The sequence below is a fragment of the Electrophorus electricus genome, chromosome 14, assembly GCF_041902795.1.
Source record: "Electrophorus electricus isolate QZ-2024a chromosome 14, ASM4190279v1, whole genome shotgun sequence".
Lineage (NCBI taxonomy): Eukaryota > Metazoa > Chordata > Actinopteri > Gymnotiformes > Gymnotidae > Electrophorus > Electrophorus electricus.
In genome coordinates, this window is record NC_137510.1 from 22,031,351 (window position 1) to 22,040,606 (window position 9,256).

General features: G+C 44.2%; 2 protein-coding genes across 5 annotated transcripts; both read right to left on the bottom strand.

Annotated features, from left to right (window-relative positions):
• Window positions 1–44: 44 nt before the first annotated feature.
• hacl1 (2-hydroxyacyl-CoA lyase 1) lies at window positions 45–7,641 on the bottom strand. Of its 4 annotated transcripts, none has more exons than XM_027000069.3 (17): window positions 7,529–7,641; window positions 6,711–6,815; window positions 6,565–6,605; window positions 6,383–6,463; window positions 6,190–6,262; window positions 6,023–6,100; window positions 5,815–5,909; window positions 5,426–5,538; window positions 4,689–4,824; window positions 4,326–4,431; window positions 3,852–3,935; window positions 3,612–3,713; window positions 3,323–3,477; window positions 2,882–3,040; window positions 2,654–2,761; window positions 2,313–2,499; window positions 45–1,589 (listed from the first exon to the last, which is right to left on the bottom strand). In XM_027000069.3, the coding sequence occupies exons 1-17, from the start codon at window positions 7,577–7,579 to the stop codon at window positions 1,557–1,559; spliced, it is 1,707 nt and encodes a 568-aa protein (XP_026855870.2). In that variant the 5' UTR covers window positions 7,580–7,641; the 3' UTR covers window positions 45–1,556. The 4 variants fall into 4 exon arrangements, with proteins under 4 accessions (XP_026855870.2, XP_081552187.1, XP_081552189.1 ...); XM_081696061.1 differs by having other exon boundaries at window positions 7,471–7,557; XM_081696062.1 differs by lacking the exon at window positions 45–1,589 and having other exon boundaries at window positions 2,359–2,499; window positions 2,886–3,040.
• Window positions 7,642–8,023: 382 nt separating this feature from the next.
• c16h2orf66 (chromosome 16 C2orf66 homolog) lies at window positions 8,024–8,949 on the bottom strand. The gene is made up of 3 exons (XM_035531188.2): window positions 8,854–8,949; window positions 8,655–8,760; window positions 8,024–8,226 (listed from the first exon to the last, which is right to left on the bottom strand). Coding segments are annotated over exons 1-3 (273 nt in total). The 5' UTR covers window positions 8,856–8,949; the 3' UTR covers window positions 8,024–8,061.
• Window positions 8,950–9,256: the final 307 nt, after the last annotated feature.

The window sequence follows — 9,256 nt, forward strand, 5'->3', positions numbered from 1 at the left end:
ACTGCATTTAAATTTACAAGACATCATCTGACAGAGCCAGTAGCAAAACCCAAACCCACATGCATTTATTCAAACAGCTATTGCCACAAGTACAAAATTACTCCACTAAATCACTGTACAGAGCTGCTTTTTTTTTAAATTAATGACTCTTCAGTGCTGTTTGCACTTGCAAGTGGAAGTCTTGCATCATGACTAAGGAAGGTGAATTTTCCTCTGCTCTCCTTTAGAGAGTGAGGTAATAGTCTACGACAGAAAGGAAGCAGAGGACAGGAAGGCTTGCTGTAATTGACTGGAGGTTGAACCGAGTTTAACCAGAGCCCACGCCAGCCTTTCTACCTCTGCTACAGACATCAAAGCGGCACCATTACATTTACATACACTTAAACCTCATAATTCTTAATTTATGGGTCAAATTCAGCAATTAGTATAATCTCACAGCACCATCTCAATACCGGTGTTATAAAGACAAATGTTTATGGTGTTTACCTCCTAAAGATATTTTAAGACTATATTTTCTAAGGAAGGGGCCTCTGCTGGTCAGGCAGACATCAGTGTGGTAGTTGAGGGCAGATGTGCCACTCTGTGGATAATTGATCTCTGTTCCCTTGAAGCAGCAGACAGTGGTGGACAAAGGATGAGTTGCGGCCATAAAGAGATGACCTGCCAGTAATTCAGTAAAACAGCCACAGGTTTAGTCAACTGGTAAGCAAGAGTCATGTGGAAGGAGCAAATCTCTCTCAGGAATTAGACTGGTTTTTTTAAAAAACAAACAAAACCCTAATACTGAACGGATACACTTTGTGGTGAACAATACGCTGCCACCTACATTATAGTTTAAAAGACGTGGATTATGCTACAGCAGCTCAAATCTAGATCCTGTTCTGGATTTTGTAACACATTGTAGTTGATTAAATGATTAATGTAACTGGTTTGTCACCACTTTGGCATCACGCCTGACTCCTAGGTGAAAAGAAAGTGGAAAGAAATGGTCGGATCTGGAACTCGAGGACTGTGATTTGGGCAACGTGCTTTAATTCCTGCACTAACGCAACTGAGACACAATTTGAAGCCCCTGTAGACCTCTATTAGGTGTTTGAGCAGAGACCCATTAACTGTTGTTAATGGGCAGGTGACTCAGGCATGAGAAATAAACAGTGAGAGGAAACACTGGTCCAGATCAGGGGAGCTCAGTCCTGCTACTGGGGATCTGCTCTTCACCCACCCATACACACCCACCCCCCTCAGGAGTCAGATCTCCTCGATCAACTTTATTGGCTGGATGTGTATTGCGGTAACTCTGGAAATAAACTCAGCAGGAAGACAGATCCCCAAGGTCAGACACATCAAGCAGTTTTCTACAGACAAGGCCACTGTGGAATTAGTAATATATGTAGGATAAAACACCATTTTAATTATTAGCTGATTTTTTTCCCCATTATTATAAATGTTAATTCAAAATCCAGTGTGGTGAGGCTGAGCAGAGGCCTTGAGCAAGTCTTTAGGAATGAGAGAGCTGACCCCAGTGTGTCACACTTTGGATACTTCTACCTCTTCCTTTAAAGGCTGGACCGTGTCAGCCAGGGGAACTCCTAAAACACAAACAGATACAACAGAGACACAGACACACAGAAACGCAAACAAAAGTATTACATCGGGTTTGAATTTTTATTTTTTTTTACAGAAAATTCTGTTTAATGGGCAGCAAAGCACTCATCCACATTTGGTCAATCATTAAAATGTGATGTTTGCCTGCATGCAAGTGAGCGCACGTGCGCGCACGCACGCACGCACGCACGCACGCACGCACACACACGTAGATAGAGGGTGTACCACAGTCAATATGACACCCAATCCGACAGCTTGTGGATGCCAGTACATGCGTAGCATAACACAGCAGGTCTTTGCTCTCCATACGGCATTCACAAATAGCAAGGTCGGGGGTTCAGAGATGGGGGTGGGTGTGTGTGGGTGTGTGGGTGTTTGTGTTTACTGGGCTGCAGTGTACCTGGAGTAATGAATTAAAACTGCTTACTTGGCAAAAAACCTAATATTACAACAGCCAACACAGAGTGAACTGTGAATTTCTGTAAACACATCGATCAGATTCAGAATATGCTCTCATCTTGAGAGTTCCTTGACTGAAGGTGAGGACCTGTAGCCAAGCCAAACACAATACTACTACTCAGTCTGGCAGTCCAAAAGGAGGATGGGAAAAATGGGTCTATGCAAATCACTGTCTGGGAAATCACTCACTTCTCTTTGACCTTTTAGCGTGGTTTATGGTTAAGTTAGAGTGGGTGGGGTTAGGTTACCTGCTGCTTGCGGTCGGATGCAGGGTCTATGAGCACATTGAGGATGCTTGGGCTAGCTATATCTGCCAGGCTCTGCTGAAGGGCAGAGCGCAACTCTTCCACCGTCCGCACCAAATACCCACGACCTCCAAAAGCGCACATCACCTGCTCATAGCGGGCCTCTGGGAGGAGCGTGACTGGTGGGGCTCTGAAACACACAGACACGCACACTCAGGCTAACTCTTTCCTCGTTGACCAGGGGCGGCAGCATGTCGGCGCTGGTTTCCCACAGTGTGGCGTCAACTGCAAGCAGCAGACCCGGGGGGCAGTGCGAGGCTGTGGCTCAGCGCGGCACCACTCACACAGTGGTCAATTCTCCCATCTTCTCCATCTCCCTCCACGTCTCTGGACCCACTCCACTATAGATGCCGTTATTGTTGATGATGATGATGATGACAGGCAGCTTATACCTGCAATACCAAAACGTGCATTTTAGGGCCTTTTATGCTTGTGCAAATCCTGGTGAATTGAAACAGGTCAACATCTATTTTTGTCCATAGACACCTGTACATATACGGTGTGAGGCTCACCTACACATGGTTTCCACCTCCATGCCGGAGAAGCCAAAGGCGCTGTCACCCTCCACACACACCACCCTCCGGCCCGTCTGCTGGCTGCGCTCCAGGACAGCTGCTGCCACGGCGAAGCCGAGCCCCACCCCCATGGTGCCAAACGTCCCCGCGTCCAGCCTGGAGCACGAGCCCAGAGGAGAGAGAAGTGCCGCCTGCCCGTTAGCTCGCAAACTGTGCTCGATCCGTTCTGAGTCTCACCATCAGCAGAGACCACGCTTGGGCCGTCAAAGTTCTCGGCTGTACTAACTAAGGTAACCATCACTAACTAAGGTGTCACAGTACGTCTTTGTGAAACACTTTACGGTGCCTCATCATATGACAGCTGCTATAAAAATAAAGAATTTTATTATAATTAACTTAAAAAGTGGAGGGAAGAGAGTGGTAGGATCGCCGGGGGACCTGTGTCTGGGGTAGTGGTTGTGCAGCATGGTGCGGCCTATGTCCATCGTGTTGGCTCCCTCACTCACGATGATGCAGTCTCTGGGCAGCAGCTCAGCCATGTGCTGAAACACGGTGTAGTAGTTCATGGGCAAAGTGGTCCGAAGAGCCAGCCTCTGCAAGGCAGCAAGCAAACAAACAAAAAAAACCAAACAAACAATCTGCTGATCCCAAGTGGAGAGGGAGAATGTAAAAAAAAAAAAAAGAAAGAAATCCAAATCAAAATTCACACCAGTACATGCATTCTTACCTTCGATATCTGAGCATTGGAAGCCATCTTTTCTCTCAACGTCACCCACCATGCAGAGTCCGATGGATATCTCCATGGGTCTGACCTAAAGCTTTGCAGCAGCTAAAGATCAATTTAAGTGAAATTACTCTTTAAAGCTATTTTAATCAAAGCACACCGAGCTCCGAGTCTTCTGGGATGCGTTTGTTTATAGAACATATAAGAAGCAGGGCATGTTGACTGTTGTAGTGCTGGAGATACCTGGCCCACCACAGCCCTGACATCTCCCAGCAGCGCAACTGTAGCTCTCACGTTATTACTCAGCTCTTCTGCACACAGGTCCACCTACACAGGAATCACATGTCTTATGAAGCTACACACCCTCCAGCCAATCATAGTGGAGCACAACAAAATCATCCAGTCCTATAGATCAGAGTAGTGAGAGAGAGCTGTGTAGGGACCAGGTGGTCAGCCTAAGTTAGGCTATTTTGCTCACAGAAGATGCTGAGATTAAAAAAGTTTTTTTTTTTAAAGATTGTGTTAAACTTTATGCTCGCTGCACAAAACTGCTTTGGACATTTTTACCTAACATAACTTTGAACTGCCTAACATGTTTCAGACTGTAGTGAACTTTCCTCTATAATGGTGAGTGCTAAAGATTTGCTTGCTCTAAAGCTCTAACTTAAGTGACTGGCCATATATGAACCTTATTCTACATGTACACACCCAACTGACCTGAATGACTTTTACATGAGGGCTGAATCTGGGAGGGAAACCAAAGTGGAGCATCCAGTTGAGTCGTGCACCTAACAGCACCACCACGTCGGCCTGCAACAGAGCTCTGGTATGGGCACGCGCATGCACACACACAGCCACAGCCACAGCCACAGCCACACACACACACACACACACACACACACACACACACACACACACACACACACACACACACACACACACACAGCATGTTAGAAGCTACTGGTGAGATGACTAAGAAAGATTAGTCAAAGTTTCAGAAGCGCATATCTAAAGCTTTGGCATGTGTGTCAAAACTGAATTCAACATAGCAATATGAACCCAGCCATCACACCCTCACACCTGGAGCGGGCAGCAGACACACAGCTCGGGTGGTCGTCGGGGAGCACACCCTTCCCCATCGGAGTGGGCAGGAAAGGCAGCCCCATCACTTCCACCAGCTCCCTGATCCCTTTCTCTGCTCTCCCGTACGCTGCACCTACACCGGAGAACACACACACACACACAAAACTCCTCACAAAGCTGCAGCAACACACTGAGACACAGAGACAACTGCAATCACCTACTTCAGATCACATTACAGGACACCACCTCCTGTTACATGCTGTGAATTTTCTACCAAAAGTTTTGTAAGTACTCGAATACATGTAGTTTAATGCAGGCATGTTTTAACTGCAGAATCTAACACCCTGTAGGTCCACATTTGGTCTGAACATTGGCTTTAATGCACTGCCAATTATTTTGACATTATAGCCATCCACTCCTATATTTTGAACACAGCGACACTTCAACAACTTCAGGAAGTATGAATTTCTGGAAAAGGATGAAAACCCGAAACAAGAGTAAACTAATTACAGTGTCACATTCAGGAGGACTTCCCTATTTTCATATGCATGCAAAGACCATCGCTACAACTTAAATCACACTGCAAAGACATAAGTATGTTCTTTTTGTTTATTTAATGCCACTGGGCATTCCAGCTTGGGCCAGGGTGGCACGGTTGGCACAAAGACACAGGTTGCATTTATGGCCAACGCTGCTGCCACATGCGTGCTTTAGAATGAAAGATTTATCGTCACCTTTGCCGATGATGAGCAGCGGCCTCTGAGCCTCTCTGAGCACTCTACTGGCCTTGGCGATCTCTTGGCTGCTAGCCAGGCTTACTGGAGGAGGAGGGCAGCAGGACGGGAACCTGAAACCATGCGGAACCATCAGCACTGGTCACGCCAGAACTGCCTTTCAAGTGGGCTGGGTCATGGAGGGAACTCCTCCTGCTACTCACAACTCGACCCCTGACTATTAAACAAAGACTACTAAACAGGAATTCCTTAATGTGGGGGACTTCCTGCGGTGGCAAGGTTTGGGGCAGCTCGTGGGGTCTGCTGGGAGTCAGTAACATGTGAAGCAAAGAGCAAACTAGAGAAAAGAGCAGCCCAGCAGTGCCGTGGTGAAGGGGCCCAGGGCTCACCTGACGCTGGTCTGCTCCACTCTGCCATTCACCATGTCTCCAGGGATATCTATATAACAGGCTCCTGGACGGCCGTAAATGCTGCTCCTCACTGCCTGGGGAGAACACAGCAAAAACTTACGGCACAGGGATTTTTTCACCCAGAAAAACTCAAACCAATAAGCCATGACCTCTAATACATGGAACAGGGAAAATTGTCCAAATTCACCTTTTCAACCACAGCTGGTATCATGGCCAGGCTGCCAGGGCGGGCTGCAAACTTGCTGTAAAGGCGACAGGCTTCTACCTAGCTGAGTGAAATACAAATGAATTAACTTTTCCCTGAGAAGGATTTACTGCACACACTTCAAAATGTGTGCTGCTTACAAAACTAACCTGTGGGAATTCCTGAAATGCTCCAGTGGTCTCCTGGTTCCGATCAGAGGAGCCTCCAATGACTATCACAGGCCTGCATTTAAAAACCGGGTCAGCTAATTAAATGTAGCAGATCATAAAGGAAAAATAGAATCGCATGTGACATGCTATTCTATTGTGATATTCAACGTGCACTCAAATCTATCGGCATTACCAGCAGTTCATGTTGGCATTAGCCATTCCACCAAGTGCATGGATCAGCCCCGGTCCAGACACAACCAGACACACAGCAGGACTGCATCAGGAAGGCAAAGAGAAACAATGATGAAGTCTGGTACAGGAAAGAAAGCAAAGCACATAGCTGGTAATAAGAAATGGATCAAAGCACACACGTACTGTCCTGTCAAATATCCAACTGCCGAAGCAGCGTAGCAGGCCTGTTGGACAAGACACAATGACACTGAAGGTCAGATACAGGTGACCTTGCACAGGCTGAAGACAGAGAGCCTTCGTTAAATGGCAGTGTAGTGAGGTGGGCTTACTGCTTGCTCATTGCGCATGCCAACATACTTGATACCAGCAACTTGGGCAGCCATGGCAACCTCAATGATGGGCACACCAACAATGCCAAACATGTACTCCACATTCTGCAGTAGAATACATTAGAAAGTGAATTAAAGGAACTTGCTAAGATTTTTCAGCCTTAACAGTTCTCAATAATGTCACGTAGTTAAATATTCTTTTTTTTTTCGTCAATTGTGAGGAAGTGCAGGCGCGCTAGCGCTTGTTCCCTTGCTTGTAACCAGACTGGAACACATCTGCCAGCCTGTATCACCTTTGACACCATATCAAGGTTCAGGGCTGTACGTGTGGAAGCTTCGGATTTGACAAAAACTGCAATGCCCACTGCAATGCACACGTTACTTACTAGTCCAGACTGTGCCTACATAACCACAATGAAGAAGAATGAATCTGGAAATTATTGCCTGCATATCAAGGCTCTCGATTAGCTAACATTCTGTTACAGTTTAACACAGAACTTCACACAGCTATTGCTAGCTAGCCAAGATGGAGATTATATCGGTAGATAAATGGATATGAAATTTTGTCTGTTAATGAAACAAATTTCCTTTTGAACTAAATATATCACACGTTGTCGGTTCACTGGCCTGGTATGAAAGACAAAGGTGAAATAGGACCACGCCGATGCTTTGCCGAAACTGGCCAGTTAGCCTATTAGCTAGCTAACTAAGCTTTTTTAAAGGTTCTAACTTAGCCAACTTGCTACTGAGTTGAACTTACTCTTCAGACATCCAGTGAACTATATTGGAAGCATTCGCTATAGTATTACTACACCAACCTGAGACTTCAGCGCCTCAGCAATTATTTGAGCTCCTGTGACTTCTTCCATAACTTTTCTTCCTGCGCTGGTTGAAGACTAGGAGGACGAGCGTGATAAAAGCATGCGTTAAAGCGGATCAACATATTAGGAATATGCGCAGTCCAAAGGTAAACCAAGAATTTAAACATTTACTAAAGTCTAGACGTTTACTGACTAACTAACTAAATAAATAAATATGTTAAATGTATTTCTTAAAATATTAACAAATTGCACTTAGCAGATAATTATGGGTCCAAATAAAAATAAAATAAAATAATAAAAAATTACTTATAATTCTGAATACACAGGATATTTAAGTGTCCAAGTTTAAAATCTAATGACTCAGGATGACTTATTCCATTATTTTCAGTGGACATGAAAACAACACAGAAGCACTAATCAAAGTCCCAAAAAATGTTTTATTGTGTAAAATGGTAGATCATTACATATATAATGATTTTGTGATATCTGTAGAATAATCTGTGGTACCTTATGTGTATGATTTGATCCAATTAAACATTATAAACATCAATAGTGTTGTGAAGAAAGTTGCTGTATTTGTCAAAAGCAGCACTTGTTGTTTTTCTGTTCCTGTCCTCCTTCATACTAGTCTTTCTGCCCACACCTTGAACTTGACTTTCTCTCCCATCAAGATACGACTGCAGAATTTTGAAAAACTAGACACAGAAAAGGATTAGAATGTCGTTCACAGCATGCATGCAATAATACATTAAAAAAACGTTATACATGAAGGCTGCTACACAGTTTCACAAAATGTCCTCTTAAGTAGAGAAGAAGGGAAAATATACAGCATTTATAATTTGCCGGTGGAATGTGACTTATGTATTTATGACCTGCTATTACAATAAATATTAAGTTTAAATAGAAACCAGACAAATGAAGTAAAAACAGAAGTAAAGCAAGCAAGATATTTTCATATGAGATGCAAGTGTGGAAGGACATTGTCAAAAAACAGAAAAACAGAAGAGTTTAGAAAAAGCACTGAGAAAGTGGTTACAAAAAATGGTTAAGAATATAAAAAGAGAAATAAACTGAAAAAGAGGTTCAGTGGAGAAGGTTTGAGCAGTGGAGATGCACAACTCACCAGGATTCTGCTTTTGGGATTGCTCAGAGATCTCCACTCTTCTGTGCTCGGGGGGTCTGACTCTACAGAGACCACCAACAGTGCCACTAGAACTAGTACAGTCAGCCTATCCCCAGCCAGCCAGACACACACACAAACGATAAGATCACTAAATCTTTCTTTAATGTGATACTGAAGAAATGATGCATCAACCACTTACATGTCTGTCTGATGCTAATAATTTCAGTATTAATCGGCAGGCGAATTTCCTTCCTTTTCTCTCATCCCTCTTCCGCTACCTTTTTATATACGGAGGCATACCACTCATGAAGAATTTCCACCCTCAGTACAAATTGGTATTTCCCCTTGAATGAACGGAAAATCACAGAGTACATCATGCGCTGTAATTAATGCACCCACAGAGCCGATGTAATCTCATTAGTGTCTCTCTCAGAGGTTCACTGTTAATTATGATATATATGGATTTAACCTTTAAAAGGTATGCCAAAAATAGTAGACTAGAATGTGCTACAAAGAATCAAGTGGTCTACAGGGAATTTGAAATTTCCAATTATAAGAGGACTAAGCTGACCACTAACGACCAAATGGTTGTCTGCCTATGT